General features: G+C 41.9%; 1 protein-coding gene across 4 annotated transcripts in view; it reads right to left on the minus strand.

Moving 5' to 3' along the window:
- Positions 1 to 4,623: 4,623 nt before the first annotated feature.
- Positions 4,624 to 17,207, minus strand: part of LOC106561422 (bile acid receptor) — a 37,019-nt gene continuing 24,435 nt past the window's right edge. For 3 of the 4 annotated variants that reach the window (XM_014125383.3, XM_014125385.3, XM_045688293.2), the window contains 7 exons: positions 15,369 to 15,509; positions 11,095 to 11,237; positions 10,514 to 10,612; positions 9,651 to 9,750; positions 7,360 to 7,506; positions 5,581 to 5,694; positions 4,624 to 5,293 (listed from right to left, as the gene is read on the minus strand). In XM_014125383.3, the coding sequence (XP_013980858.2) occupies positions 5,055 to 5,293; positions 5,581 to 5,694; positions 7,360 to 7,506; positions 9,651 to 9,750; positions 10,514 to 10,612; positions 11,095 to 11,237; positions 15,369 to 15,509 (983 nt within the window). In that variant the 3' untranslated portion in view covers positions 4,624 to 5,054. The remainder of the gene's footprint in view (positions 5,294 to 5,580; positions 5,695 to 7,359; positions 7,507 to 9,650; positions 9,751 to 10,513; positions 10,613 to 11,094; positions 11,238 to 15,368; positions 15,510 to 17,207) is intronic. The other variant, XM_014125384.3, reaches the window with a different exon arrangement.

A 17,207-nucleotide genomic window follows, 5' to 3' on the forward strand; every position in this document is an offset into this window, starting at 1 on the left:
ACAAGCTTCTATTTTGGGTTCTGATGGGGTACAACAGTTGAAATAAACTCATGAGGCATTTCTAAGTTATATTCCTCAAGAATCAATCATTTATATGTCCAAAAATGGATGTAGCAACCAAGGATTTCAGATTTAAATCACAGTGTTAAATTTAAATTAAATCACAGTGTACAACGGAGAGTATTTTGCATTTGAGGGTTTAGAATTGGATGAAAACTAAAGACAGATTCAAAACAAAATCACCTGTGATACACCCTGGCAAGGAACTACACCAGTAGCAAGGATGTAAAGCTCAACCAAACCATCAGTCCCATAGGATCCAGGTAGATATGGGTCCCAGTCTGGGAAAAATTGAGATAGAGATTTGGGATTCTGATGTAGACCGAGGTTCCAAAGACCTAATGGCAGAATGTTGCCACCAGCCACATGGCAGTGCAGATGAAATAGTTCAACGTCATCTATATAAAACGGGGGAGAGGGTGTATTTCATTAAAGGTGTCATTGAAGTAAATGTGGGTGTCACACCCTGATCTGTTTCACCTGTCTTGTGCTTGTCTCCGCCCCCCACCAGGTGTCCCCTATTTTTCCCCATTTTCCCCTGTGTATTTATACCTGCGTTTTCTGTTTGTCTTTTTCCAGTTCGTCTTGTTTTGTTAGGTCTTACCAGCGTGTTTCCGTTTCTCCTGCGTTGAAGTTTTGTTTTCGAGTCTTCCCGGTTTTGACCTTTCTGCCTGTCCTGACCCTGAGCCCACCTGCCATTCTGTCCCTGATTGACTCTGCCTTGGATTATGAACCTCTGCCTGCCCTCAACCTGCCTTTTGCCTGCCACCGTATATTCAATACATCTCTGAGACTTGAACCATTTACCATCTGGGTCTCATCCTGAGTCATGATAGTGGGACTCAAAGCTCACATCATTGGTGGGGTTATTCTTTGGCCTGTATTTGTCCAGTCTATTAAAGAAAGAGATCATTCATCATTCTATCATTAGTGGGAAAGAATGATTGCTTTCAGACTTTACCTGAAAATGTGGATTATTATTTTCATAATCTCGTCACAGGTCTCTGTAGCTGGATCTGTTTCCCTAGTGATGAAGGAAATACAGTATTATAAACACACACCACACACCACACACACACCACACACACATACACTTTCTCACACTTCACAGAAACTGGACAAATCCTACCTTTTTTGCTTTCTGTCCTTCTGAATCTCAAAACGTACGTTGAGCAGCATGGACTGTTCCAGAAAGGCCCCCTTGTGGATCTTCCATACAAACAGGTCCTGGGTCCTCTCAGTGCACTGGGTCTGGAGGAACCAGATGTGCCCAGTGGACAACATCAAACCCACCCCCTAACAGAGGGACGTACGCCCCCCACCACAGCCGAAGTGACCTGGAGTCGGACCAGGCTGGAGAGAATACATACCACATTCCTGGATCTCCCAATGTCCTCAGGATACTGTACAGGAAGGCGCTTCTATAGAGGCTGCTGTAGTTCTCCCACCAGTTCACGGAGACAAAGTGGGTCCCAGTGATGGCCATGCCAACCCAAAGGTCCATCTCTCTGTGCTGTTCTCCCAGCAGGTAACTCAGGGCGAAGAGCAGGAAGCCTATCAGAATGAGGCCGATAGAGAGGATGGAGGGAATTGTGAATCTATTCTGCTCTCTGGCAACATACTGGGCACCCACCTGGAGGACTGAGGACAGGAAGACAACACTGTTCAACATCTTAATGTTGGTCATGATGTCGAAGAACGGCACGATGACGATGGTAAGGACCGCTGTTCCCACCTCCACCAGCAACTCTATACACAGCACCTGGAACACACAGATCCAACTACATGAAGATTACAATAGGAGTACTGTAGGTAAAGGAAAGCAAATGGAATGCTAGAGAATGGAACACCTTCTGAGGTGTCTACTGGAAGTCATACTGCTCCTGCAAAGAGACAACCCGCCATAGTTACAGGTAACCATTTTTATGGGGAATAAAAGGGATGAATTCCCATCAAACACCCTGTGCTTACCCACACCACTGTCTTCCTTGTCGGTTTCTCAGAGCTGTTGAAGATGAATTCCCACAGACTTTTGACGAGGAGAAGGAGGCTTGGTGCAAACCAATGCACAGCTGACTGCGGCGAAGAGGGTGCATGGCTTTTGGCCAGCGGGAACCGTGTTGGTGGTGTTGCTCGACAGTATTATCAGAAGCAGGAAGCATGACTCCAAAATAATCAAAATAACATCAGCTGTACAGGGTTTTATCTAGACGTAGAACTAACCAGAAAATAAATAGACTCTATTTCATACATTTACATAAAATACTGTATGTTGAAATGGATTTTTAGTTAATGTACTCACAGAATCCGTTTTTTTTATGAATAACATATGAAAAAGTCATATCACAGAAAAATAGTTCCTAAAACATTTCTTAGAATCAATAAAATATAACTTGTATAGCTTTTTGCCTTTAAATCACTTGCACAAAACAGATACATAAGATAGATGATAGATTCGGAATACTTAATATTAATCCCAAAAGGGAAATTATGGATTCAAATAGAAAAAGATTGCATATTTTATGAAAATGGGTGAGTTACCTGGATGTAAGCTCTCTCTGTTCCTTATCCGTAATTGTGCTATTGTTATCGTGCAGCGAAGAACCTGTGAGGTTTGTATAGACTAGACGCTCTGGTTCACAGAGTGGGAGGGGAGGGTACATTTTGTAGGGGAAAATACATATCATAGTTTCTGCTGTAGATGTTGCTAACTTCCTTGTCTATAAATTACATTTTGATCCCCAGGCAATTTCTTTTGTGTATGATGCATTTTGTGCATCATACACAAATATAAGAGTTGTGAGTCCCTCATGTAGGTAAAGTAAACTCAGTGACGGGGAAAAAAATAATACAAGTGTTTCATTGCTTAAGTTCACAGCCCTGATTTCCTAAGCTAAATACACATTGTTGAAACGGGTGTCTCAAAATGTTATGCACCCAACGTTCCCAATTGTGACAAATGAGAGTGTTCTCACAGTAAATTAGCATAATAAGCACTTGGAGGATGGACCATGTTCTTAGAACTGCTATGTGTTCCCAACCTGTGCCATTTATTGAGGAGGGACATTTGTCATATGTTTCCTTGTTTCTTTTGTTTGTTACTTTGATCTTAAAATTCCAGGAATATTATGGGTTTCTCAACAAATGGAACTACATTACAAATGCATGAACGTGTCAAACAAATGCTGTAGCAAACCTGAAGCAGAGCTTCTTTTCTTTCCTCACTCTTTTTTAATGATCAGGTCAGTGTTCTTCCCTTTAGTTCCCCATTTTAGTAGAGGTCAGTGGTTTCAGTGGTGTACTTTACTTTACTATTAATATTTTTTTTACTTTTACTCCATTATATTCCTAAGGAAAATATGTACTTTTTACTTTGGATACATTTTCCATGACACCAAAAGTACTCATTTGCATTTTGAATGCTGAGGCAGGACAGAATTATGGTCCAATGTACGCACATATCAATATACCGCAAATCATACTGCTTATGATCTGGCAAACTCACTAAACACAAGTACTCAGTTTGTAAATTATGTCTGAGTGTTGGAGTGTGTTTTTGTTTGTCCAGTAAATAAAAAAAAACAAGAAAATCGTGCCGACATGGTTTGCTTAATGTAAGGAATTTGATGTATAGCATTTATTTTTACTTTGTACTTTACTCAAGCATGATCCTTTAATACTTTTTACACCACTGTACTTAAGTACATTTAAAACCAGATACTTTTATACTTTTACTCAAGTAGTATTTTACCTGGTGACTTTTACTTTTACTTGAGTGATTTTATATTAAGGTATCTTTACTTTTAGTCAAGTATGACAATTTGTCACTTTTCCCAACACTGTTAGAGGTATTGTCATAAGGGTATGCAAATTAAAGATATAAAAAGAAAGAGTCATTGGGAAGTTTTTTAATAATACATGTGAGTATTTACTCACATAATTGGGTCAAATTGTTAGATTCATTACACAGGTATACAGAAGGGACGATACCAGGAAGCAGGTGCCATTTGCATGTCAGTCTGATTGTAAACCATTATAATCATTCCCTAATCTATCTGAGTATAAACAGAATCCTTAACGTAAGAATATGTCATATGTGTGCTATCTGAACAATGAACAATCTGAGCAATGGCATTGTTCATGAACAACGGCTTCTCTTTAATGTATTGTATCTGAACATAAACAGGGGATATGATATCATGCTATCGACAAGCAATCGTATTGGGAAAGTCTGAAATATGACCCCATAGGTTCCACATGAGGTTAAAATCCTAATTTTAATTATATTTGCCACCACAATAGTAACTATGTTATAGGAGTATTCCAATCTAGTTATGTTGTGAGAAATATTTCAGCAAGTGTAAACATCTGTGGTTCATAACTAGGTTATGAGTTGAGCTTAGTTTGACTACCCAAACTGAAATATTATGGGGCGGTTTCCAAATTAAGCCTGGACTTAAAAGCAATGTCAATGAATATTCTCCACTCAGCGTGCTTACCGGAAACCTGCCCAATGAGTATAAACACAATTAAAGGACAATAACATGACTACAGTAAACAAAGTTTATTAGTCAAAATATGTTTAATGAGTGATTAAAACATGAATTGTCAATGCTAGGGGTGTTATCACATTGCTTTCTCCAAAATCTGGCAAATGTGACAATATAAGTCCATTATCCCGTTGGGAGATGTTTAAATAATGTCTCCAAGTTTCTTTGGCAACAGGTGGTCACATTCAAGTAGTCCATCACAAAAGCTCACAGAACACCTGAGCATAGCCTACACAATATTCCTTCACAACATCTCAAAGCGGTGTTAAGTCCAAAGTCAGAACATCAGAAACGGTAAAATAGTCAGCTTCTGAAAAGGTTGCAGCATCTAAAATGGTCAAAGGAGTCACTAAGGTGAAACGTTTGTTTTTCCTCTCCTCTCCCTCATCCATCCACCCATCCATCCGTCCATCCATCCGTCCATCCATGCAGCCTCTGTACCATTTACTGTACGTCCCAGATCTCGCAGAGGAGGGGTGTGAACTTGTGGTCGCTCATGCGCCAGGAGGTGAGCATCTCAGCATGGTGGTGGTTGAGTGTCCTCAGCTCAGTCAGACGGCCCAGGAGACGGGCAAAGTGCTGGGGCTCCAGCGGGTGCTGTATGGCACAGAACCTCCTGAGCACCTCCAACATGGGCTCCTGCAGCCTCTCCACCGCCTGCTGGCCCTTCACGTACGGCCGGTCTGTAGAGGAGATGAAAGAAAAGTTCAATATTTTACAACTAAACGATAGATCGTTTCTCACCCTGAAAGTAGTCTATGGAGAAGGAGAAACTGTATTTCATGGTTCGGTTTACAAACTTCAAATAACTTTAGCCATCGATAGCTAAGAAGGAGTGATAGGGGTATTCGACACATTTAAAAAAAGGCCCAATCACCTTTCAGTAAGGTCAAACCAAATAATCAAGTTGATTTTTGTTGATTTGACCATGACATTTTAACTTGTGCCACATGCCCAGGTGGCAGCTCACCTGGTGACAGGATGGTAATGGCGGTGAGGAGGGCGTGTTCTTCCTGCGTCATCTGAAGTTCCCCGATGCTTTTATAGAAGGTGAACATGGGTGTAATAAACTCCTCTGATATGCCTGGAAAACATGTGGAGGTGCATGATCAATACACAACCACTGGATGGCAGTGTTGTCCATCTATGCAGTATAGATCACAGGGAACGTGTTCAAACATTGTTCAACGGTATAGATGATATACTGATATCTAGTATAATTCCCATAACGTCCCACTGTAATGAACCAAAATATGTGATATAAAATTAGAGGTAGTATACCATTTGAGGATACCATTGGACTTTTCCGGATTTCCATAAAAAAAATCCTGAGAGCAGGACAACCCCCACCTCCACCACTACTACCACCAAAACCATTTTAGAAATCCACCCAATCCAGTCAGTCAAATCACAGAGCCATAAGCCTTCAGAAATGCCAGGAGCGCACAAAGAGGGAGAGAGGGGGGACAATAGAGCTCTTGATGTTTAGATAAAGAACAATAGCCTCTTTAGACATCTCTCTCTTTCCCCTCAGACTGGCCTTTAGCTTGAATGTCTCTCAACTAATCCATTCACTCAGGACCTGCACCAAGAGATGTAATGACGCACACATAGCAGCCATCTCTACCACTCTATATTCAACTGTCCAACCAGGGGTATCAAAGTGACAGCTCAGATATGACTGCATATTACAGCAATACAGTAGGCTTTAGATATCAAGGCAGCCAGACTGCTGCAATCTTTAAAAAATATATGAAAGTGAGTTTCATAAATAAAGATGCGGAAATAAATTTAGTTAGGGATTACACTGAAGATTTCCTAACAACAACAAAAGGTCCAATCATCGATTCAGAAATATGGGCTTCTCTATTAAAAGTCATTATTGTAATATCCCAGTTAGCAAACTGGTTTCAGTGAGAAAACTGGTTTCAATGATGTCATTTCAACCAGCTTTGCCCGCTGGGGTAATGTGTTGTCTTGTGTACTGTACACACAAATCAGAATATCAAAGCCAGATCCTCTCGTTTGATGTGTTATGACCAGTACAATTAATTGGATGTTTAGTGAATTATTCATGCCACCTTACACCACACTGCCATCCGATACCCAACACTAACAGCATTTATGGACGATAAATCATGTGCATAGTTCTAACTGATCCAGTCTAGCTAGCACCTGAAGACAGCCCTCTTTTACCACCCTACCTGGCACATTGCCCATACACGCTCACAATGGAATGAAATGCTATCCGGTAGGCAGGGGTCCGTTTACCCGGGTAACCCACACCTGGCCAAGGATCAACAGGTCAGTACACTGCTAGGCTGCCAGTCTCCTCGTCAACTAGATCGTCAGATAAAGCAGTCCTATCTATTATTCACACCAGACCTGTGTGTGTGTGTGTGTGTGTGTGTGTGTGTGTGTGTGTGTGTGTGTGTGTGTGTGTGTGTGTGTGTGTGTGTGTGTGTGTGTGTGTGTGTGTGTGTGTGTGTGTGTGTGTGTGTGTGTGATGAAAGGCCGGATGCCTATCAATGTCATGGACATGGATTGTGGTAAAAATTTGTTTGACATGTTAAGGTGATGTTCATGTTGATGAATGAGCTGAAGATGTTTTCGAGGATCATGATACTGATGATAATGATAATGATAACCTCCATTTAGTTCTAATAGCAGTAGTAGACTTGTGGATGGATATTGGAGTATTGTTGTAGTATTTTCACTTGTATGCGCCACTTTCCCAGTATGAACGCACCACTCTTGCGTATCCTGTCCTCCAACACCTCTGTGTGTCCATGGGGTTGCTTCCTGGTAAACACCTGTGCTGAGCGCAGGAACATGGCCTCCACTGCCGAGCCCTTCAACAGTGCTATCTGATCCTCATGGTCCAGGGCTGAGAAACCTGCACACATGCACCCACCCACACACAAATGCACACAGACACACACGTACACAGACACACACACACAGTCAGGGGAGGCTATTGCAGGGAGGAAGGCGAGAATGGACCTCCTCTATGGTTTGTGAGAAATTAAAAATACTGAACCGTAAAAAATCCTATTTGTAAATAAAACTATGCTAAATAAACTCACTCAGTAGATGCCTCAACAACAGAAAGAGACTAGTTAAGGAAGACCTTTCCATTTCAATATAACAGAGGTGGTTTGGTAAACAACGCTTGTGTGATGAGTTACATTGCCTGAGACCTTCCTTGTCTTGCTAAGATTATTGAGTCCTTGGTAAATGTCTAACTTTGTTATTTGTTTATCTGAGAAATGTATTTTGAATGTAAACTAATCCGGGTTTAGGCCTGGGCACAGCCTACCCCGATAACGCTGGGCCAATTGTGCGCTGCCATATGGGACTCCCAATCACGGCCGGAAGTGATACAGCCTGGAATCAAACAAGGGACTGTAGTGACGCGTCTTGCACTGAGATGCAGTGCCTTAGACCGCTGCGCCACTTCGGGGTTGTTAATGATCTTGTCAATGCTTTAGACACTAAAATGAAATGTGCTGCTTTGCTTGTGGACCTGTCAAAAGCTTTTGATACTGTTGATCGTGCTATTTTATTGAATAAGTTGTCCTCGATAGGCCTGAGCTCTGACTCCTGTTCATGGTTTAATGATTATCTTTGTGAAAGAGCTCAAGCCATCATGATTGATGGGGTTAAGTCTGAATTTCTTGAAGTGCATAAAGGTGTACCACAGTGGTTGATTTTGGGACCTGTTCTCTTCGCTATTTATATAAACACCACTGGTCAACCTGTTAAAAATTGTAAACTTCATCTATCTGCGGCTGATACTATTTTGTACGCTATTGCCCCGGCTGTTGATCTGGCTGTGTCAAAACTACAATCAGATTTTATAGCTATGCAGGAATCCCTTGCTGATTGAAAACTTAATACGGACAAAAGGAACTACATGTTGTTTTTAAACTCTCGTAAGAATGTTTCAGATGAACTACATTAGATGGTTCTCCAATTGAACGTGTTCCCGCATATAAATACTTAGGCATTTGGATTGATATGGATTTGACGATTAAAAAACATTTAGATGAACTGGTTAAGATGCTAAGATTTAAAGTTGGCTTTTTCTACAGAAACAGATTGTGCATTTCTCTAAGCAATAGGAAGTAGATTATTCAGTCAACCTTTTAATTTGTTCTTATGGTGATATTATTTATTATAGTGCAGCTACTACTCTTAAACCTTCGGATGCCGTCTACCATAGTGCCCTTCATTTTGTTACAGGTGACAGTTTTGATACTCAGCACTGCATCCTGTGTCAGAAGGTTGGCTGGACTTCACTAAAGACCTGTAGATCTTTACATTACTCCCGTTTTGTTTGCAAGGCCCTACTTCATAAACTTCTGTCTTATCTAACTTTGCTGTTGAAGTATAGACACCTGAGTTGCCTAACCCGTTCACAGGATTGGTTAACTTGAGGTTCCCAGGGTCTCCACCGAGCTAAGTAACTCTGCTTTTATTTAATGCACCTTATTGATGGAACAAAATTCGAAATACATTTCAACTTAATGTTGTGGTGCCATTCAGGCAGTTTAAAGTATTGATTGGGGACTTGTTTGTGGAGGAATGTAACTGTTTTTCTGGGTGATTTGGGATGTTTTATTTGTGCTTCCCATGACTGTGTTTTTGTATTTTAATGTGTATATATGTATATTTTGTGTAAAATGTGTATTTTTGTGTTGTAATGTGCAGGGCACATTTGAAAAAGAGACCTAGGTCTCATATGTCTTCCCTGGTCAAATAAAGGTAAGTTAAAAACAACAAAAAATACAGTCTTGAATTAGAATGATGACCGATGTCATGCTCGGTACTATTATGTTAAGTCATACAAGCTATTTGTTGCTATGATGATGCCAAGGAGCCGATTAGACTATAACTATGGAGTACCGAGGTACAAAAGGCCAGAGGTTGACTGATAATCGATGTTGACTGATAATCCATGGGAGTAATCTCTTTATAGAAACCTTTTATGTATTGAAAATATTGGCATGATCATCATAGCCTAATAGATGTCCAGACCTGGAATGTTTTTGGTAAACTCCACCAGCACTTGAACATGACTGGTGGCCATCTCTGTCAAAAGAAGGAAGTTCTCTTCTGCATTGAACTGCTCTTGTAGCTGGAGAAACAACAAGGACACACAAAAGGGAGAGAATTACGGGGGGAGGACACGCGGCTGCGTGTGTGGAGTGACACTGCTGGCTGATAATTACAGAATGTGTGTGGAGTGACACTGCTGGCTGATAATTACAGAATGTGTGTGGAGTGACACTGCTGGCTGATAATTACAGAATGTGTGTGGAGTGACACTGCTGGCTGATAATTACAGAATGTGTGTGGAGTGACACTGCTGGCTGATAATTACAGAATGTGTGTGGAGTGACACTGCTGGCTGATAATTACAGAATGTGTGTGGAGTGACACTGCTGGCTGATAATTACAGAATGTGTGTGGAGTGACACTGCTGGCTGATAATTACAGAATGTGTGTGGAGTGACACTGCTGGCTGATAATTACAGAATGTGTGTGGAGTGACACTGCTGGCTGATAACGACTTTTATGTAACTTCATTTACGACTTGAGGGAAAAAAACTGTCTGACTTCTACTTGGATAGAGAGCATGTAGTGTAAGTCATATCTATTCTGGGATATGTTACAAGGGTATCTTACTGTCTTCGATGAACTATGAATATGTCTGATTTGTAAAAGCATACACTATGGCTTGGTGAAAAACACACCCCATTGGGCACATGCTGGTTAAATCAACGTTGTTTCCACGTCATTTCACTGATATTACGTTGAACCAACATGGAATAGACATTGGATTGACATCTGTGCCCAGTGGGACAGAATTTGCTAGAATTGTAGGAGATATCACGTACCAGTTTTTTGGCCATGTCTTGAGGAATTCGATGTTTCTGATAAGCTTCTACGATGAAGCTCAAGAGAGCCTGCTGCTCTTGACTGAGTTCAAGCTTCTCCTGAAATAAAACCATTAGCTATCCGTTTTGAATCTCTTCTGTGTAATACTAGGGCTATTTATGAGTCATACTTTGTGAAGTGGCAGTCTCAGCTGTGAGTAATACAATCCCTTGGTGGCAACAGGACTTTAGACATGTTTAAATATTCATGGTTTACTTTAACACTGGGTTTATGGGGATCACAGACAACTGCAGCTGAGGAACCTTTTCTTCCCTCATTTTCATGTAATTCCCATATGCAGTAATCAGTGTAGGGCATTTATATTTAGATAAAGACAGGTAGACAACCAAAGAAAAAAACAATTATAACTATTATTTTTACAAAGAAATGTATTTCAGGAAAAAGTTAGTTTTGTTGAGTCTATAAACATCTAAAATAATTTTGTTGATAGTATTTAGATTCCTCAATTGGGAATCACTGACATGTCTCCCATTTTGAAGAGCAAAAAAACATTCTAAAGAGTAAAAGGGGGAGAGTTTACCTTTGACAGTTTGGTGGTGGAGGTGACCTGTTTGGTGTCTCCGTTGTCTCCCCCCTCTGTCTCGTCCCCGGTGGACTGTCCTGGTGAGACCTTGGCTTTTTTCCTCAGCCTTTTAGATTTACACTGGATCTCTGTCAGCAGACCTGCGGGCATTGATGATGGGTTCAAGCACAAAGTGCTGAAGGGGAATTTCACCCTTACTTCTTCAATAATTATTATCGTTGTGAATGCCACTGTAGTTTGATATTTTATTCAAGTGGCTTCATAGTATAGCTATGGGTTTGAGAAAGTTATTGAGAACGTTTTGAACAATGATTTTCACCTAAGGTAAGCAGTTAGGACAGATATAAAGTTCAGATAATTAGGGAATTATTTTCGATGACTGGGGATTTCTCCATTATTACAAATTCTATCAGTGTGATATTATTCTAAATTATACAACCCCTTATTTAATGTAGGGAGTATGTCAATGTTACTCCTTTCAGTAAAGTTCTGACAACCAGGGAAAAATCTATGATCAGTGTTTCCTTTGAATGAAAACCTTCAGAATTGGCTCTTTTAACATTGAGACCAAAGGAGACTGCCGAGAACAGGCGATGATTGCCATCCAGGCCTGCCTAACAAATAGCTTTGGGAGTCATCGGGGGGAGCACTGTAGCGCCAACAGACAGGGCTGTTGAATGCCTGCTACCTGCAATATTCTTCCCAACTTCCTACAACATTTATGAGCAACATGAGCCCAACTCCTTCCTCCTGCTCTCCTGACTCCCCCCACCTCTCTCTCCCTCCCTCCCTCTCTCTCTCTCTCTCTCTCCCTCCCTCCCTCCCTCCCTCCCTCCCTCCCTCCCTCCCTCCCTCCCTCCCTCCCATCTTTCAACCTTTCAACCCGGGCGCCGAAGACGTGGATATCGATTAAGGCAGCCCCCCCCCCCCGCACCTCTCTGATTCAGAGGGGTGGGGTTAAATGCGGAAGACATTTCAGTTGAAGGAATTCAGTTATACAACTGACTAGGTTTCCCCCTTTCCCTTTCCCTTTCCACAGTCTTTCCTTTAAGAGCAACAATGGTGAGACCTTTCTATTGTGAGAGGTATGACACACTTTCCCTCGGTGGAATTCAAAGCAGTCGTGTCAGAATCCACAAAGACACTTCTCTGCTTGATCTGAGACTGCCTCCAGTGCATTGAAAGAACAGTATGATACTATCACACAGTCTTATGAAGAGATAGTCAGGGGTCAGGCTCACAGCTAGACACAAGTCCATCACAGCAAGACACACGTCAATCACAGCTAGGCATGTCAATCAGAATCAAATACTGAGAGAAAGATAGCTCTGTTTTAATCATGTTGATCCTAAACTGATCAAAAGTAAATTGATATATGAATGGTAAAATGCAATACTATTGAAGAAATCCAAGATAATAAAAAAGAATAAAAAATCGTTAGTAGACTGCAAATTGACCGCAAGTAGCCCAAAGAGATATAATATTTGCCTAAAACATAATAATTTCAAACCTTGCTTAAATTTGCATATACGATCACATATATCTCTCTATATTCTCTACAGGATCAGTGTCCCACCCGTGGTGAGCTAACGTGCGCTAATGTGACATATATCTTTCTATATCTCTTTATTATGCGTGGGAATACTTTGGAACAGGTTTCCAAAATTATAATCACTTGGAGCTGATTTGCTGGTGTTTTTACAGTCTTTTATGTCCAACACAATTATTATAATTTTTTAATTTGAAAAACAATTGCCCAGAAAATTTGGGGGTCCAATAAATTCGGCCCGCGATCTGCCAGTTGGGGAACCCTGCTCTAGCGGGAAAGAACAGGTGCACTTATTCTTAAAGGAGGTGCCCTTAGATATGTCTGTGCTTCAGTTGAATTAAAACAAAGGGTTTGAATATGAATTTTTGTACGGGCAGGTAATACCGTATAGTATGTGCATCAAGTAACAAGTACCATGAGTTAATAAAATCTACAATATAGTCTCTCAAGTAATAAATGCACATAGTAGTATATCAAAGAGATGGTGTTATCACCAAATTCATTTCCTGATGTTAGCAAGATATTCTGTTGCACATAAGAAATAGCAATATGGTTAGTCACGCAGTACACTCTTAGAAAATTATTTAAATCATTTTCTATCTACAACTTCAAAGAGTTATTCGGCTGTTCCCATAGGAGAACCCTTTGAAGAGCACTTTTCGGTTCCAGGTAGAACCCTTTTGGGTTCCATATTAAACCCTTTCCACGGAGGGTTCTACATAGAACCCAAAAAGGGTTCTACCTGGAACCAAAAAGGGTTCTTCTATGGGGACAGCCGAAAGAAGCCTTTTGTTAACTTTTTTTTCTAAGAGTGTAGGATATCCATGCAACTGCAACTCAGTGGCATGTATTCATGGATGCCAAGGGAAGCCAGGCTTTTAAATAATAATAATAATTTACCTTTCGACTCTCTCTCTCTCTCTCTCTTTCTCACTCTCTCTCTGTGGTTTTATAATTTTCCATCAATTCACAAGTGGCTGAATCCCACTGGAGAAACAATCTGAGCGAGGGAACCAGCGCCCCTCTGTCTCAGTATGTGTAGCCCATGTATCTGATGCTGTCTGGACCAAAACAGTATGATATGTTGCAGCTGGAGCATTTGATTGATTGATGCCAGCAAGCATTTGGCCTCCCTTGATAATTTTTTTATAAAATAATTAGCCAATCAGCGTTGAGCTCACTCACTACTGAGTTCCAATCTGCCTCTGGAAGCAATGTCAGCACAATAACTGTTCGTCGGGAGCTTCATGAAATAGGTTTCCATGGCCGAGCAGCCGCACACAAGCCAAAGATCACAATGCACAATGCCAAGCGTCGGCCGGAGTGGTGTAAAGCTCGCCACAATTGGACTCAGGAGTAGTGGAAATGGTTCTCTGGAGTGATTAATCACGCTCCACCATCTGGCAGTCCGACGGATGGATCTGGGTTTGGCGGATGCAAGGAGAACGCTATCTGCACCAATGCATAGTGCCAACTGTAAAGTTTGGTGGAGGAGGAATAATGGTCTGGGGCTGTTTTTCATGGTTCGGGCTAGGCCCCTTAGTTCCAGTGCAGGGAATTCTTAACGCTACAGCATACAATGACATTCTAGACGATTCTGTGCTTCCAACATTGTGGCAACAGTTTGGGGAAGGCCCTTTCCTGTTTTAGCATTACAATGCCCCCGTGCACAAAGCAAGGTCCATACAGAAATGGTTTGTCAAGATTGGTGTGGAAGAACTTGACTGGCCTGCACAGATCCCTGACCTCAAACCCATCGAACACCTTGGGTTGAATTGGAACACCATCCAGCGCTCGAAGTTGCCAGTCTACTAACCACTGGTCCTGGCAACCATCATTACGCACACCTGCTCCCCATCATTACGCACACCTGCTCCCCATCATTATGCACAACTGTTCCCCATCATTACGCACACCTGCTCCCCATCATTACGCACACCTGGACTTCATTACCTTCCCTTTATTTAGCCCTCAGTAGCCTCAGTCATCAGGCAGTATTGGTTTGTTTTCATTCACGGTCTGTACGCTTCTCATGTTTTGTTTATCGGCATTCTTCATTATTATACTCACCTTCTGCACCTGCTTCCTGACTCCCAGCATTTACGTGACAATGTCTAAGAAGAAAAGGTGCTGAAATAGGCATTGCTCCTGTTCTCTTTGTGCTGACTTGCAGTAACTCCTTGTTTATAAATCAGTAGTTGTTTAATAAACTGTCAAAAACATTAACTTGCATGAAAATTTGCTTTGTGGACTTCACCGGACAGATGTTGCTCTCCGGTTCTGTGATGAAACAAACGTATGTGTAGTTTAATTTATTCTGCCACTGTGTGACTGTTGTCTTTTTGTTGTCATGGCCTTATTATATAATGGTGGCATATGAATGAATGGGTTATAGAGCATACAAGGCAATTATCACAACATAGGTTGTAATATGGATTTTTTTACTGGCTTGGCTTGGCTTCCTCAGTGATTTTACCCACACACTGCTACTGCTGCATCTACATGGATTCTGGAGTAAAGACCATCAAGAGTGAATAAGCATGTCATTGACTTTCTTGTAAAATGTACTGTACATCTTTCATGAATGATGGTTTATCGTTTGTTTTGACTATTAGTCCCTTTCCTTATTCATTATACCAGTACTTCACAGTCTGTACCATTAAGAGTGGCATCATGAGTACAGTATCATGGAGAACAGCTGTTGGCGGGGACTGATACTCACACTCTGCCAGCATGCCCATCTCTTTGCACTTCCGGAGACGACACTCCTGGCATTTCCTCCGCATGTACATGTCCATCTCACAGGTCCCTCCATTCTTGCACTTGTACACAGCTTTCTTGGTGATGCTCCGTCTGAAGAAGCCTGAAGGCAGCGATCAACACAATTACCCAGTGACCTCAGTCTTTGGTCATATGATGAAATACTATTGATATTATGTACTGTAAAGGTGGAGTGTCCTTGAAACTGATTAGCTCAATAGAAATATTGGAATAAACCTGATAGACTTGCCCTACAAATACTATGACACGATACAGGTACACGGTCACCCATAAATTACACCTTTAATGGAATGATGGCATTGGATTTTTGGTTGATCTATACAATCTGCCCTTTGCCTTGACATATGCCCAAGTGGTGCTTCAAACCATTAACATTAACCCCTTTCAACAGTGTAACTCATAGTTCTAACAGGTAATTAGACATTCAAGTGCAGGGTGATGAGTACAATGACATGCATTAACATTGCTTAGCTCCGGTTCCCTCCGCCATTATACAGATGAAAGCTGACAGGGAACCCTATCCGGAGGGTGAACCAACCAAGGAGGGACAGTCTAACCTCAAACCTACACTCAGACATGAGGCAGGACAGCCCAGTGACAACAACCTTGGCATTGTCCACCCCAACAGGGTGGAATTACACTTGCACCCATTCACCTGGGGTTTTACACGAAATAGAATAAAACAATGTTGTCATAAAACAATTAAAGATAGATTGTTAGTTGTGGTTTGTCACTTTGGTGTGACTGAGCTCGTAATTTGTACATGGTACTGTAAAGTAATGCTTACTCTTGGCACTATGTAATGTCCAGAAACAATTCATACATTTTTCCTTATTGATATATACTGCTCAAAAAAATAAAGGGAACACTTAAACAACACAATGTAACTCCAAGTCAATCACACTTCTGTGAAATCAAACTGTCCACTTAGGAAGGAACACTGATTGACAATAAATTTCACATGCTGTTGTGCAAATGGAATAGACAACAGGTGGAAATTATAGGCAATTAGCAAGACACCCCCAATAAAGGACTGGTTCTGCAGGTGGGGACCACAGACCACTTCTCAGTTCCTATGCTTCCTGGCTGATTTTTTGGTCACTTTTGAATGCTGGTGGTGCTTTCACTCTAGTGGTAGCATGAGACGGAGTCTACAACCCACACAAGTGGCTCAGGTAGTGCAGCTCATCCAGGATGGCACATCAATGCGAGTTGTGGCAAGATGATTTGCTGTGTCTGTCAGCGTAGTGTCCAGAGCATGGAGGCGCTACCAGGAGACAGGCCAGTACATCAGGAGACGTGGAGGAGGCCGTAGGAGGGCAACAACCCAGCAGCAGGACCGCTACCTGCGCCTTTGTGCAAGGAGGAGCAGGAGAAGCACTGCCAGAGCCCTGCAAAGTGACCTCCAGCAGGCCACAAATGTGCATGTGTCTGCTCAAACGGTCTGAAACAGACTCCATGAGGGTGGTATGAGGGCCTGACGTCCACAGGTAGGGCTTGTGCTTACAGCCCAACACCGTGCAGGACGTTTGGCATTTGCCAGAGAACACCAAGAGTGGCAAATTCGTCACTGGCGCCCTGTGCTCTTCACAGATGAAAGCAGGTTCACACTGAGCACGTGACAGACGTGACAAGAGTCTGGAGATGCCGTGGAGAACGTTCTGCTGCCTGCAACATCCTTCAGCATGACCGGTTTGACGGTGGGTCAGTCATGGTGTGGGGTGGCATTTCTTTGGGGGGCCGCACAGCCCTCCATGTGCTCGCCAGAGGTAGCCTGCCT

The sequence above is a fragment of the Salmo salar genome, chromosome 10 (genome assembly GCF_965601325.2).
Source record: "Salmo salar chromosome 10, fSalSal1, whole genome shotgun sequence".
NCBI lineage: Eukaryota > Metazoa > Chordata > Actinopteri > Salmoniformes > Salmonidae > Salmo > Salmo salar.